Below are 16285 nucleotides of genomic sequence, written 5' to 3' on the forward strand. Positions count from 1 at the left end.
AGATGGCACAAAAGCAACTTCAGTAATGCCAAACGCCATGAAATTAATCCTGACAGGTTAGTTGCTCTTCTAGGAAGTTTTTAACCTCCCTATGATGTCTTTTATCTTCATTTCCCCCCTTTTTTTTTTTTTTTGAGCAAAATGCCAATGCAAGTGTAGCAACTTACAAATCAGCATGTTCACCTGGCCTTGCCTGTTGTGGCTGAGGTAAGAAACAGAAAACCCTTTTGGGGAGAGAAGGGATTTGAGGATAACCTCTCTGGTTTTGGTGCTTAATACCGAACCGGCAGGCTTTTTGCAAAGGAGAAATCACGGGTGGAAACAGTGGCAGGGTTTTGCACGCAAGGACGGCGGTTTATTGAACTGTTTTCTCTGCAGACACAGAGCCAGCTGCCCCAAACCCCGCGTTGCCATCAGGGGGTACCCGCTGTCCCCTTGCCTGATCTGGAACAAGTCAGCACGCGGGTCCCCAGGCTGTGACTGTTTCCCCGCTCCTTCCCTGCCTGCACGCCCGGACAGCGGTGCCCTTCGCAGCTGTCACCAACCGGGGCTCTGGGGCTGCTCCGCCGGTTGGCGCGGCGGGGCGCGGGGCCGCGGCCGCCCAGGAGAGGGAGCCCGGTGGCCGCGGCTGCGCCGGGAGCGGCGGGGGCGCGGGGGCTGCGCGGGGCTGCGCCAAGGCGGTGGAGGGGCGGCGCGGAGCAGCGTGGAGCCTCGGCTGCATCCCGCAGCCAGCCCGGCCCTCCCCTCCCCGCTGCTCCCGTGAGTACCGCCGCGCTCGCCCCCCCTTCCCCGCCGCTACGGCAGGGGTCCTATCCCCCCACGCCCCCCCTTCCTTCCTGAGGGTGCCCCGGGGCAGCGCTGCTCCCAGGGCTGTCAGGGAAGCCGCGTCCCGCCTCCTGAGCATCGCCCAGCCCGAAGTTAGGTGCCGGTACTTACTTTCCGCATCAACTGACTGAGCTCATCTCAGGCTCGCAGCGCGCAGGCATCGGCAGCGCCGCGGGAGTCCCGGACCTCGGGACGGGAAAAAGTAATCTCGTTTGCCTTAAACTCCAGGAGAGCCGTTCCGGGAGCCCGGCTGCGGCTCTCTCCCCGGCTGCCTGGCCGGTCGGGACGTTTTTCACCGGAAAGGCAGAAAACCGGGGAGAGGCTGCCTAGAAGAAGCTGCGCCCGAATGAAGATGTTAGAGGAGGCGAAGGGGCGTTGCTTTTTGCCCGCTGCGCGCCTCCATGTCTGTCTTTCCCGTTCTTAATCCTTTAGGAAGGACACGCCGGGCGGACAGACCTTTCCTGGAGGGGCGATGCTGCCGAGCCCTGCCCCGGGCAGGAGGAAGCCTTTGCCGTCGGGCCCCCCCGGCACCGGGGATGCGCTGCCCGGGGCGGGCTGCGGGAGAGCGTGAGGAGCTGCTCCCGCCTGCGCCTTGCTGAGACGGAAAAAGCATGGTAAAAACCGGACCCGATCCCCGGAGCGCAGCCCCGCAGAGCAGGAGATGGGATTATTCCGGGACAGTTGTGGAGAGCTATAACCGGGCAGCGGAGTGTTAAAGCGAATTGTTCCCGCTGGAAGAGGAGCCCGCAGCCCTCGCCGTGACAGAGGGGAGCTCACACCGCTTCTCCTCTCGCTCTTGTTTCTCCTTTCACTGAACGACAGAGGAAAGAACTGGTACTCGGCCCTGGCCAGTGTTGGGAATACCGTGCCTTTTGCCTGGAATGATTTGCCCCGACTTGCCGCTTCGACAGGATGCACAAAGTGCGACTAGGACCGATCCGGACAACAGAGTTTGCAGAGTGATGGGCAGAGGCCGAGGGATGGAGGCGACTGGACACATGCCAGTGGGCTCTGTCACTCATGGTCCAACAGCATAGACCTGCTGCTGTCCTGAAAACTAACTCCTCATGGTCCAACTCTGCTGGCTCCTGGTTTTACTTCTCCGCTGCCAAGCTGCACTTTCAGGGACACCACCCCCTCACCCCCCACATGCACCTGATGCAATGCAGTGCTTCTGTGGTAGTTTTGTGTATAAGATTTGCTATGCAATTCCAAAACTAAAAGAGGAGGAGAGACAGCCCTGCACCCCAGAGCAAACAGAGTCAGAGGTGAAAGGTAGGAGCCAGCATTTCTCGTTTAAATAAAACTAAACCTGAGCTACTGCTTACTGAAAACCTTTAAACCACACCTCCTGTATGTTTATTTTCTTTGCCTCGGAAGTGTAAACCAGTTTGAAACAAAGTGAAGATTTGCTTTCTGAGCTGCCCAGAAACAGAGAACTGATGCATTTTGTCACAGGAGTGTACTGGGAGGAAGGATGGAGTGTTTCATCAGTGAGACATTTAGGAAGCTAGAGGAAAATCATCTCATATAATACTCTCCAGTAAATATGAAGGGCTAGTGCAGTGGACACTGGAAACACTCAATCAATAGCCTATTTTCGTGGGAATATATGCAAGCATGGAAAAGTGATTGCTTCTGTGTGTGGGGGGTGTATTTGCAGAGGACAGCAGCAGAACATTTGCAGGTGAGCTATCTGAAGTAGGCTGCTTCATGCTGGGGTGGTGCAGTGTGTTTCTGAAGGGATTGCTTGAAAAAACCTATCTGTAGGGTGGACTGTATTTGTGCATTTTGAATTCCTGCTCAAAGAGATTTCAGTGTTGTTCAGGGTGACTCAAAGTGAGTGCAGTCCATCTGGGGGCAAAGGGACCTCAAAAAAGGACCTTTGGTCTGTTTGTTGCTGAGTAATTAATGGACGTCTGATATCTCTGATCTCTGCAAGGAAAGGAGCTGTTGTCGTCATGAAAATCATGGTATAATTTTCCCTCAGGAGAAACTATGACTTGGAACAACACCACTATGGACGGGGAAGGGTTGCTGGTGGAAAGGGACTCTTCCTTTCGAATCCTCACAGGCTGCTTTCTCTCGCTACTGATCCTCTCCACATTGCTGGGAAACACACTGGTGTGTGCAGCTGTCATTAGGTTTCGCCACCTCAGGTCCAAGGTGACCAACTTCTTTGTCATCTCCTTGGCCGTGTCAGATCTCTTAGTGGCAGTTTTGGTCATGCCTTGGAAAGCTGTGGCTGAGATTGCTGGTTTCTGGCCTTTTGGTTCATTTTGCAACATCTGGGTGGCCTTTGATATTATGTGCTCAACAGCCTCCATCTTAAATCTCTGCGTCATTAGTGTGGACAGATACTGGGCCATCTCCAGCCCATTTAGGTACGAGAGGAAAATGACCCCCAAGGCAGCCTTCATCCTGATCAGTGTGGCATGGACTTTGTCCGTGTTGATTTCCTTCATCCCTGTGCAGCTGAACTGGCACAAGGCTACAACCACAAGTGTTTTGGACCTAAATTCCAGCTTAGAAGATGAAGGCATGGACAACTGTGATTCTAGCCTAAACAGGATGTATGCCATCTCCTCTTCTCTAATTAGCTTCTATATACCTGTGGCCATCATGATAGTAACTTACACAAGGATATACCGGATTGCGCAGAAGCAAATACGACGCATCTCAGCTTTGGAGAGAGCAGCAGTGCATGCCAAGAACTGCCATACCACGAGTGGCAACAGAAGCAGTATGGACTGCCATCAACCAGAGAGCAACTTCAAAATGTCCTTCAAGAGGGAAACGAAGGTTTTAAAGACTTTGTCAGTGATCATGGGGGTGTTTGTGTGTTGCTGGTTGCCATTTTTTGTATTGAACTGCATGATTCCCTTCTGTGAGCCTACCGAACCGTCCAAGGGAGCAGAAGCTTTCTGCATTAATTCCACCACCTTTGATGTTTTTGTTTGGTTTGGATGGGCTAATTCTTCCCTCAACCCCATCATTTATGCCTTCAATGCTGATTTCCGCAAGGCATTTTCAACCCTGCTGGGATGCTACAAGCTCTGCCCTCTGTCCGGCAATGCCATAGAGACTGTTAGTATTAACAATAATGGAGCAGTTGTTTTTTCGAGCCAACATGAGCCCAAAGGATCCAGCCCCAAAGAGTCTAATCTGGTTTATCTGATTCCACATGCAATTATCTGTCCAGAAGAAGAACCTCTCAAAAAGGAAGAAGAGGGTGAACTATCTAAGACCTTGGAGAAAATGTCTCCAGCACTGTCGGGTATCTTGGATTATGAAGCTGATGTTTCTTTGGAAAAGATCAATCCCATTACACAAAATGGGCAGCATAAAACCTGAACAGTAAGGTTTACTCAGCAAGACCCAATAGTGTATATTGTAATAATCTTAAAAATTCCCCTCCAAAAGCCAAGTTTTTTTTGGCAAGAAGCTAAGCTCTAGGGAGAAATACGCATTTACAGAAAGCCCAGAATTAATTCTCCTGTCATTCAAAGCAAATTTAACATTTTAAACAAGGAAAACAGGAAAAATAACTGAAAATTGGTAAAAAAATACATAATTAAACTGTACTGTTTGTACTAGAGAAAATATACAAATTTAGTTATGGTGCAGTGACAGAGAAAATATTTCTTCTCTACACAGAGAAACCAATTTTAGCTTAAAATGAGGCAAAAGATAAACGTTAAGTATTTAAAGATTAATGTTTACTAGAAGTTAAAAGATTGCTGTGTCTTGTGATAGTGGGTGTGAACAGGTCATAATTAAAGACTGAGGGATTGTAAAAGTAAGTAGATGCCTTCTTAAAATTATTTCTAAAGTATAATTGAGCCTTATAACGAGAATGGTTATTTTTAAAGCTTTGGGAGGTCATATGTTGATACTGGTTTTATTTATTTATTGTTTTAAATTGATATTTTTCATATGTTATAACAGATCTAACTTTATTTATGTTATTTAAAATGTCTAAATAACGGGATATTTTTGGAGTGTCATAACTGCATTTTGACCAGTCAACCAGTCAGCACTTTATTACAAGCTTTGGTAGTCTGGAGGGCCAATGAGGGTTAATGAAGGAATGTTAAGAAGCTCACAGAGAAATTAAGGAATGAACAAAACTGATGCTGTGTTGAGTTCATTTGCTTGTGGGCTTTTCTTTTTAATTTTAAGTGGGATTTCTTTCAAAAGATAGGACCGGCGTTGGCTGAGTTGTGAATTCTCTTCCCTTATAGAAATAAAAAGAAAAAAAAATTGCTGCTATTTATTTTTCAGAAGTTTCATGTTACAAAGACTTTGCTAGAATGTTGAGTTTGTGGAGCTGTAAATACCTTAAATATGACTACAACCTTAAGAAGAATTCAATTTGAGAAGAAAAGCTTCTTAGGTAACAATTCTTAGTATATAATGTTTTGTATTTATGTAAGATAAACAGCTTTCTCAGACTTTTCTTATTTCAAGTCTTGGATATCTTTTCTGAACAAACACAGTTGGTTATAATGGTAGTAAAGATGCCCAAACCTCATTATCATCTGTATTTCTGCAGTACCACCGGGATCATGCTGTCTGTCTGCTACTGTATCAGAATTAAAAAGTGAGGTACCTAGTGCTTTACTTTGGATACTAGGAGGACATTACATTTTAGTAATTGCCATGTCAATAGTCCATTCAATAAGGATTAGTGCCTCATTACCATTTTGGATTAAGACATTTCTAAATACGGATGGAACTGCAGCCCCCAACTCAAACACATCCTGTGAGCTCCAAAAAAGTTGCCAATGTTTAATTCAGAAAACCTGCTACTTTTTCATTGTACTCCCCTGCTGCTTTCCCTTTCAATGCCAAAAGCAATCAGTGAACATTAGCAACAGGAACATTGGGTATTAATATTCAGCAGCATTCAAAGCAAGCTATTTGTTTTCTGAATGGGAGAAAATACCCTTTGGAGCAACTTTTTCATAACATATATAAAAAAAAAGTGTTGTCAGGAAAAGAGAACTGAGAGGAAAAACCCCATAAAGTCTAATGAACTATATACATCCTGCATCAGGTCTGTGTATTTATGTATTGTGAATGTTTTCATAATTTTATTGCCTGTATGCTGCTTTCATACATATAATAAAATTATTTTGTGAACAGAAGGTCAAATAAACCTCTCTACATTGCATTTATTAAACACATGCTGGGTTTTGACAGTTGTATTGATCATGTTAAAGGCAATGACGGTTCCTCTTTTTCCATTTGCCCTTATTTGGGATCACACCCATGAGGCAGATGGGAATTTTTATTAGAAGCAACAGAAAGCCCTCTCTACTGAGAGACCTCTGAGCCCTTGCTCTAAACTAGGATTTGAAAGCAGTTTGGAAACAACCACACTGCTTCAATGTGACTAGTTAAAACCGGTTAAAGCTCGACCTACTGGTGACTCTCAGTTCAGTGATTTTTTTGCCTTGGTGTAGCAGAGTAGTTAACTTGGTTTATAACAAGTTTTTATTGTTGCTTCCCCTCCCAGCCCCAAATCTGTGAAGTGTTTTTCAAAGGCTGATACAGCCCCACTGCTGGTGTCTGGTATTTGGAACAAAATGAATCATTTCAGAAGGGAGGAGATGGTGAGTGCAGCTGAGGGACAGCAGCATTCCTCTCTTCATGGCAGCCCTCTCCTTTTTTTTTGCCTGTGTCAGCAGATTCATGTTGAAATGAAGAAGCAAATGTGGTCACTTCTGCCCCAAGCGTTTCCAGCATGACCCATTCAGCAGCTGGGATCTGAAGTGGTGCATGAGCTGTGGTGATGCCCAGCTCCCCTCCTTCAGTGCTAACTTCCCTTGGCCAGTGAATTCAGCAGGTCTGATGGCAGGCGGGGAGTAGTGTCTGCCTCCAGGCTTTTTTAGCTCCTTGGCTAAAATTTCCTTGCATGGTGCTGATGCCTGAATATATTATTTTTGTACCTTTGAGGAACTATTTTACTTCTTAAAAAGTACACAGGCCAAAGCAGTTCTGTGGCTGCTTAGTGAAACTTATAACGCCTTCAAGAGTTTTATTCTCAAACCTCCCGGCAGCCTGATATAATAGCAAAAATACAAAATATGATTTAAGGAGATCATGTAAAGCAAGATGCTGGTTTTGTACTCGATTATATGGGGACGATGTGTATTCTGAAACAGTTTCTCTAAGTATGGCCATCTTAGGAACCATCCCAGGACCTCCCTCCTTGCAGTTGAACCTGAGCTTCAGAGGGGCTCTGCAGAGGTCAGAGTGGTACCAGCTATTGCTGCTGGGTACTTCCTTTGGTGTGATAGGCATCCTGCTAAAGGCAGGGCAGGGGAGACACTTTGATGAATTGATTTTATTGCTTTACCTCTCATTCTATTTAATTTTTGCTTCTGACTCCTTTCCCTTACATACACTTTAGAATATCATGAATTCGCCTTGATCCTCATTTACTGACATACCCCATTTACCTTTTAATTTTCCAGCCTCCCCAACATGGGTTTCTCTACCTCTCCTCTTTACCTTTCCTCCCACTGCTGCCAGAGCTGTTCTGTCACCCTGGCAGCTTTATTGACCCAATAATAATGAGAAAAACTCCAAATGAATATCCTACCCCCTGCACAGCCAGGAGTCCCCTCCCCACAGCCTGCACCCAGAAATGCCTCTCTTACCTGTTGCAGAGACTGGAGACCGGTTGTCGGGGCAGACTAGAAGGGACAACAGCATGTACCTGCTAACTGCTGCTCTATTTATATGGTGAATTAATAGCTCAGAAGCTGTATTACCTGCTCTGCTCCTGCTCCCCAGCTGCTCAAAACCAGTGTTCTGCTGAAACTACTGGTCACAAAAATGTCAGGGTCCACCCCAGGGGCTGGAGACATGCCAGACCCACGCCAGGCTCTGGCAGAGCTGATAGCAGGGAGTTAACTGATGAGGTTTGGCTGTAGTAACCCTGTGAGGGGTGCTTACTGTTCTGTGCTAGCCTGCAGCAGCAGCCTGTCTGCTTTTCCAGAGGGGGAGAGCAGCAGAAGTTCATTTGCTGTAATGTCTTCTTTGAGATAACAGCCCCTCTAGTGAAACACTTCCCAGGGAACGTGTTTCTCATCGTGTGTTGCAGTTCATGGAGGGGCAGAGCCAGAGCCACTGGGAACCAGTGAGGTGCCTGGACATCAGGATGTCACTGCTCCCACTAGGATGGCCTCCTTGTCTACCCCATGGGCATCAAACACTTTTCTTTCCACCTTGCCCCTCCGAGCAGCATTTCCCACTGCAGGGCAAGCCTTACTGTGTGCCTTTCCAGTGCACCTGCAAACAACCCATATAACCTTTATTCCTGCATTACTGCCTCATGATTAAAGGTATTTTTCTGTTTCTGGATGGAAGAAGTTAATAATCACCTACTTGCTTGTTAATGTGTGTCCCAGGTGCTTCGGGAATGCATGAACAGGCCTGGAGACACTGAGCTGAGGAGGGTAAAGTTGGGAAGGAGGTCCTTGCTTTCTGAGAAGCTGTTTCTGGCTTCTGAAGTGAGGATTTCCCTTCCTTGTGCTGCATGTCTCATTTATTGTGAAGGACTGCCTTATTTTGAATGTATTGCGTTTTTTCTCCCTCCTCACTCAACTGATGGAACTGGGAAATTAAGCATCATCTTGTAATGTTGCTTACTTTGATAGAAGCAAATAGATGTTCAGTTGTACTCGTAGCTCAAGTGTGCTAAACAGACTAATTGTTTCAACAGTTAATCAAAATGCCCATTTTATTTTCATATTAAGGAAAATAAAAGAATGATATTTAATGCTGCAGAGTAATTTCTTAGTCTTGAAGTTATCTCTCAGGCAGATGTGAGCTACGGTCTGCAATGATGAGCATGGGTTGTCGTTTGTGTGTATAGTGTATGGAAAAGTGGTACAAGAAAACAACGCAAATGAATGGGCCTTGTGGTGCACAATCCTACTCCTAATAAGACATGCTTAAATGTTATGATTTCTATGTTTGTTAGTCAAGCCAGAATCCTGTGATGAATGTCCTGTCTTTTACTTGGGGTGTCAGGGAGGGCATGGTTATCATTTATTACTGCTAGTGCAGGGTGTAATGCCATTTCATACTTGAATTCCATCTGGTTCCAGTCTATCACGTCTGTCTCGTGGGAAGCTGAGATGGGAGGAATATATACAAGGAGGTTTTAGGGCTGCTTTCATGTCATTATCATTTGTCAATTTTGGAGGACCTATCGCTCCTGTTATCACAACAGTCCTGAGCGTGTAGGTTTGGGGGACACTGCTGTTAGGTTTGCTACAGGAGCATCGTTGTAATGCTCCCTGATTTGTCTTCATTACAGCGTCACGTTGTGCCCCATGCTGGCATCCCAAATGGCTTCTGCTTCATTTGTTCAGCCTCTCCTGCCAAAAACCAAAGAATCACCTGTAACAATCCCTCAGTGAGCAGTTTCTGGGGGCAGGGTCAGCTAATCCTGAATGTTCCATCTGGAGTAGATGGAGACATTCCCGCCTACACAGCCAGCAGGTGATGACTGTTGGTGCGAGCGCTACCAAAGCAACTGCTCTGTGGTCCCATGGTGGGACCCATGAGGAGCTCAAGGGGCATCACTGGCAGGAAATCACTGCTGTGACCGCTGCTGCTGCCATTAACGGGACTTCCTGGGCAAGCAAGCTCTTTTTTGAGACAGCCTGGGTCTGGCTGGGGTGGTTTTACTTTATTAAATCATGGAGATTTCAAGAGACAAGTGTTACTAATCGAATCCCACAGACTCACTGCAGTGGGATGTGGAGCCCTTGGGGTGCTCAACAAGTGCAGCCTGAGCATGGTGCCTTCTGAATGGGTGATGGAGGAGACACCCACAGCCCTGGCTCCCCAGGGGCTGCCCAGATTGCTTCTCTATGTTTTCTCCCTGTCTGCAGCTCAGGATCTACAGCAGGAGCCGCTGCTAGAATTTGAGTGGAAGCCTTGATTTTATTCATTTTGCACCAAAATTAGGCCACCAATGCTGCCAAGAGGCATGCTTTTTTGGTTTGTTGCACGGAGAATGCATTTTTAATGCTGTAAGTGCTGTTCTCTACAATTGGGCTCCCATGTGATGCATAACTGCAGCCAGAGCTTTGCAGTAAAACAGCATTTGCTTCCAAGGAGGATGGAGAAAAATACAACAAATAATATTTTTTCATTAAAACTGAAAAATGTTACTTTTAACTGGCCAGGCTTTGGCCTTTCTTTGATCTCAGGTGCCAAGCAGTAATTCTGTCTTGTGAGGCTAGAACTGGAGCAAGAACAATTTCCTTATCAAAACCAATGCTTAGTACAGTAGGAAATCTGTGCATGGGCAGCAACCTCCAGCGAAAATTGATAAACATTTTGAATACCTATTTTTTATTACTTTGTCCTGCTCATACTCCGAGCTGCTCCCCTGCTGCAGTAAAGTTTCGTGCAGAATTCATGAATCTGAATTCTCAGCTGGGCAGAACAGAAAAAACCTGGACTGAAAACTACTCCCCACAAAGCCTAAACATCCTCCCGTCCACTGTGAGGTGGAAACAAACGTATTTGATTCTTGGACATCTGTGATTCCTTTCAGTTATCCTTATGAAGTTAATAATTGCAAAGATAATTAGGGAAGAGGATTGAGGATTATTTTTCCTGAATGAATATCCACTGTGCTCTAGATGGGAGCGAAATTCTTGCCTTGGATTACCTGACAAAATAAACCTTTCTGGCTGATGGACAGTTGCCAACTCTTACGCAGAGTCACTGGGAAGCATGTGGAGCATGGCACTTCTCATTGCTTTCTTCATGTGAACTGGGAGCTGAGATCAAAGATACTGGGGTACTTGCATGAGAAAGGAGAGCAAAAGCTTGGTGTCGATTTTAAGTCCTAGCTGCCAGCTCCTGACGCAGCCTGCTGCTTCTCACTTTGGGTCGCAGTTTCTCATCAAGTGACCCTGGTGAGAAAGGTTTCCTATCCCAGAGGTTTTCTGATTGACAAAGCTACCTGGTTAACACCTAGAAAGACAAGTCATTGCAAGGAATTAATGAGTCACCTGAAATATAGTCACATAACTTTATGATGTTTACTGGAAAACAAGGAGTTAAATACAGTCCAAGCAATAAAGTGTTCACTTCTTTGTGCCCGATGTTCTCCTTAGCCAGGTTCAGCAGGAGGGAGCTGGATTGGGCCGTGCCATTGTGGCAGTACAACACACCAAACTGTTCCCTTGCTCCTGTCTCATGGCAAATGTTGGGAGCAGCTTTGCTGTGTGGGATCTGTGTGGGGTGCATCTGTGTGGAGTGCATCTGGTTAACTTGACAATTCGTGTCATTGGGAACAAGATTAGAAAGAAGCTCAGGCAATTCCTGCTCTGCCTGGGAGCAGGGTACATGCTTACGACAAACTGGGCATCTGGTGTCTTTTTGGATTGATGTGAAAGGTGTTTTGGGGAGAGGAATGCAGAGGCATGAATCTTCCTGAGCTTTGAGGAATTCCTGTTTCAGACCTTCACAATCTGAATTTATCGCTTTCTTCCATGTGGGGGCATGGTTACATATCTGCATTCATTTGAGACAGAAGGCCCTGTCTTAGAGCAGTTGTACACTTTAAATTCTCCCATCAAGTAAAATGCAATTGGTTTCTTCCCCTGTTTCCTGCTTAGTAGAAGACACGTTCCCTCCTGTGGGGATGCATTAGCAGGGCAGAGACTGCACACACAGGGAAGAAATGCTGGAGTCACTCAGGGACAAATGTTGATCTGTTACAGCTGAATAAATCCACAGTAATGTAATTTATTCCCTGGGATTTGCGTTAGATTTATCCTGGCATATATGATCACAGAGTTCTGCGTGCACTGTTCCCTGGCTGATTATCACAACGCGATTCGGATGAAATTCCAGACCACCTTAAGACCCTGTGATGTTTCCCTCAGAAGACCTTTTGTTCAGTTGCTTATCTCTTTGGTGAGCCTCAGCCGTTTGGATGGAGATTCTTCTGTGCTGGATGTGAGCCTCAGGCAAATCTACAAACTTTTAGAGTGTCAGTCACAACAGTGAAGTCAATGCAGCGTAAGAGAACAGGAGGAAAGGAAAGTTGTATTTCCCACAAGAAAATGTATGGCTGTTGCAAGGAGAAGCTGAGGATTGTTCTTTGGAGCAAGGGCAGACAGTTGTGCAGGTGGCTGGAGCTGCCTGTGCCTTCTGTTGGATTTTGCTATTCCATCGGGGAAAATTATGCCTGAACTTTAGGGATTTAAGTGTTCCTGGAACCACATCATCTTGTGTGGGTTTGGGAGCATGTTAAGCTTCTCTGATGAAGGCATCCCTACCAAGTATGCTTGTTCTACCTGGACCTGAGCTCACCTCCAATGAGCTTTTGAGGTCTGCAGAGGCAGAGGAGGGTTTTCCCTGCCTTGACTATGATGGTACCACAGGTGAGAGGAGAAGCAGGGTACATCCTGTGCCTTCAAAAACCCATTTTGATGCTCCCAGGCAGATCTGCACCTGCCTGAGGCATTTCAGTTTAAACATGAGAGATAAATAAAGCTGTTCTTGCAGCAGCATCACCATTGCGCGAATAGTTTAATGGACTTTAGGTAATTTTCAGTTGTTACTAGAAAGGGTGGAAGAATAAGGCTGAAAAAGCTCCTTCTGCTTTCCTGCCCAGAGGAGGCTGTCCAGCTAGGCAAGGGATTTCTTAGTTAACGGCACAGAAAAGCCACTGGTAAGTGTGGAACAGCAGTGAGGATGGGAGCTGGGTACCTAGAACCCTTCACTCCCAGCCCCACTGTGTTGGTTGTGAAGCTGGGGTTTTCCCTCCAATGTGAAGGATGAATTATTATACAGCAACAAAGTGGGAGAGGTTTAATTTGCCATTTTTTGGTGTTAATAAAAGGATATGCCAGCATGTCAGAAAGGGAAGATAGTGCTAATCGCTTGCTTCCATGTGTGTGTTTAGTTGGCAGTTGTGTGCTCAGGGTGATTCCAGCATTGCCATCCAGGAAATGAAACCAGCAGAAGTCTTCCCTGTTAAAGCTGACACAGCTTGGGAGGACTTAAACAAAACTAAAAAGGAAAATGAACAGCTGGAGCTTCTATTCACAACGCAAAAGATGGGGGAGATTCATGAGGGCCTGCGTGAATCTGAGGAAAAGGAGTAGTGTCCCACTCATCCTGCAAAACGCATCCTGCAGCAAAGGCCAACACTGGTGAGTGTCTGCTCCCACCCATGATAACCAAATCCAACTCCAGAAGGTTTCCCTGGGAAAAAGCTTGTGAGGAAACGTTCCCCACAAGGCTGTCAGCCTGCATTGCTGGAATTCACACCAGTTTTGTTTCATACTAGCAACATATCCAACTTGTTCCCAACCCACCACATGGAGGGTTTCTGTGGTCTGGCTTCAGGCATCACATATGCCTGCTTTGAAGCAGGAATTGCCTGCAGCAGCTTTGCAGGATTGCATTGTCTTGCAAAATATCAAAATGTTGTGCATTTAAAATAATCTGTGATGTTAGAAAGAAAAATAATCTCTTCTGTATGTTACTTGTCTTTCTGAACAAGAGTTTTTATGATAAAGACTGTACAAAATGGTCCGAAATAGAATCATAGAATCAATAATAGAATTATAGAATCATAGAATCATAGAATCATAGAATAGTCAGGGTTGGAAAGGACCTTAAGATCATCCAGTTGCAGCCCCCCTGCCATGGGCAGGGACACCTCACACTAAACTATGTCAAGCTGCATTCCAGCTCTCTGTTCCAACTGGATGTGGCCTTTTGGAAGTATTATAGTAAATGTGGAGCAGGGGAAGAATTGTTTAAATTAATTTTTATGCCTATAGGCATTCTAGTTACTTTTTTCTTAGCTGGCTGAAAACAAGTGTCACTGAAGTGACCCTTTTTTCCTAATGTTCCCGTCAACTTCTCAAACCCAAGCTTGATGAAAGGAACTAAATTGCTGATATTTATCTGAGCCTAAAGAAGCACAATCACTTACAATTCTTGGCTCACAGAAATGGAGAGGCAGCAAAAACATGCAGCTCCATAATTTGGTTTTACTGACATGAGCAGGCAACGAGCTTGACATCTTGCAGGATACCCACAGCATCAAAGGAAGAATTTTATTCCTAGAACTGAAAGACAAATGCAGAGTTCCTTTACACTATTCATTTCCATTTCAAGTATCTAGGTCTTTTGATGGAGCTGATAGCAAGGGAAAAGGACAGAAATTGATTAAATGGAGGATATGAGTTTGTCTAAAAGAATCCAGAAATGGATCAAGCTGCACTTTTCATTTTCTGGAGTGCGTCAGAAGGAACAGACACCTCTGTGACAGAAGTGCTTTTGTCTGTAGCTCCTAAAATGATTTCTTTTACTGATATCTTCACTTTGTTCCTGACCAATTTCCCCAGTGTTTGAAGCTTTCTAGAAGGAGAAGAGAAAGACTGGAACATCTACTGCACTGTCACATGTCACATGGAGACCTCATGTAATGGTTCGACAACCACATGATTTCTTCTTCAGACACTCAAAAGGCATCCCTTCCTGCTGGGCTCTATGCCTGCTCTCCTGGCCCACCACTAACAACTACAGCAACTGACTCATCATGTGCCTGGGCTAATGGCTGGTGTTGGTTTGCTTCTTTCCCCCTAAAACTCATGGAAAACTTGGACAGAGAGAAAGAAACCATCGAGGATCATGGAAAATACGAAGTCTTGTAGGGAGAGAAGGAAAAGGAGGAAAAGGAGAAAATCAGCCTTCATATTGCTCCAGGTCTTACCCTCTCACTAATTTTCAGCACCTACATATTTCTTACTGCTATGAGCCCCCCACTTGCCCACCTCTACCCCCACTGTGGACAGTTTAAGGTAAAACAAAAGCCACACACACAAGCAAGGCAAAACAAGGAATTCATATATCAGCTCCCACTGTAGGTAGGTGTTCAGCCATTTCAAGGAGAGCAGGGCTCCATCACACATAATGGTGACTTGGGAAGACAAACGTCATCACTTCAAACATCTGCCCCTTCTTTTTCCCCCAGCTCTGTATGCTGAACATGATGTCCTGTGGTATGGAATATCCCTTGTGTCAGTTGGGGTCAGCTGTCCTGGCTGTATCCCCTCCCAATTCCTTGTGCACCCCCAACCTCCTCACAGGAAAGACCTTGGCTCTGTGTAAGTACTGTTCAGCAATAGCTAAAACATCTCTGAATTATCAGCACTGTTTCCAGCACAAATCCAAACCATAGCCACACACTAGCTACTAGGAAGAAAGTTAACTCTACTGCAGCTAAAGCCAGCACAGCCGGGAATATTCCCTATCAGCCAGAGCAAGCAGAGCCCTGATCATTTCCTGCAGGGAGCAATGAGATGCATCAATTTACTCATGGTGGCCTCATGCTTCATCAAGAAAAGCATTTTCCATCAATTGGGATGAGCGGCCAAGTCTCACAGTGACCTGTGAGCAGCTGACAAGGCTGTGACAGCCATAGAAGATCCTGCTTCTGGGTGATATGGATGAAGCATGAAACCTTCAACCTCTCCCTGGATCCTACACCAGCGGGCACAGCCTTGGGGCTGTTTAAACTTTGCTATCCTGCCTGTGTTGGTGCATGGAGCTTTATATACCTTGGGAAGAGCTGAGAGGCTCCAGATGGTTGGCGTGGTACCTTATAGAAGAGTCAAATCATAATTACAAAAAGCCACATGAATGATTTTGAGAGTAATAAGAGAATGTTGCCGTAACATGAGGGACCTGGGATCAGAAAAGCAATCACTTTTGGATAAGTCATTCAAGCATTTAACCTTCTTATCATCTGAGAAATCCCCTGTAATGGACTCGTGGTTGTATAGTAACATCCCGTCTGTAAAGCAGACACTAATAATGTCATTGTTTTATCGCTCTTCATTCTGCTGTCAGTTAACCACTGTTTTCTCTGTTAGATAATAATAAAGCTGATGTGCATTTTACTGTGTTCAGATATATTGCTCTCTAAATGAGAGGAAATAATTTCAGTTTAATGTTAGGCTCCAGTGAAGGACGAAATGAACATGAAAAGCAAGTACCCCCTTGAAATCATAGTTCCAAAAGCAAAATTTATTAATGCATGCTGCATGCCCATTTTTCACCAGTGTTTTGTATAGTCACATATAAAGTGTCACAGCTCCATCAGCTTAATAGCACTGCTCTTCCAACTAGCACTTCATGTTGAAACCCTTTGGAATGAATGATATTTAAATAGGGGTGTGAATATTGAGAAATTGAAGAACTGAACCTTTTTGTTAGGCCCATGAATATTAGCTTGCTACACATCTCTCATCACTCTGCACCTATTTTCCTAAAAAAGAGAAGATCTGCTGAGAGCTTGCTCCATTGCCCAGCTACCCACACAGGCAGTGTTATCTTCTCTTCCATATTTTATTATCCATCACCTGAGTTTATTGTCTTTTATCCTTTTAACAGC

The 16285-nt window shown here is 45.3% G+C and overlaps 1 protein-coding gene across 1 annotated transcript; it reads left to right on the forward strand.

The window, feature by feature from the left end:
- The first annotated feature begins 665 nt into the window (after window positions 1-665).
- DRD1 (dopamine receptor D1) lies at window positions 666-6010 on the forward strand. Its single transcript, XM_061360270.1, has 2 exons — window positions 666-759; window positions 1258-6010. Exon 2 carries the CDS (start codon window positions 2824-2826, stop codon window positions 4177-4179), a length of 1356 nt encoding a protein of 451 aa, XP_061216254.1. The 5' UTR covers window positions 666-759; window positions 1258-2823; the 3' UTR covers window positions 4180-6010.
- The last annotated feature ends 10275 nt before the right edge of the window (window positions 6011-16285 follow it).

This window comes from Neopsephotus bourkii, unplaced genomic scaffold (assembly GCF_033783945.1).
Source record: "Neopsephotus bourkii isolate Nb327-2 ecotype Australia unplaced genomic scaffold, CSIRO-AGI_Nbou_v1 NB_1016, whole genome shotgun sequence".
Taxonomy (NCBI): Eukaryota; Metazoa; Chordata; class Aves; order Psittaciformes; family Psittacidae; genus Neopsephotus; species Neopsephotus bourkii.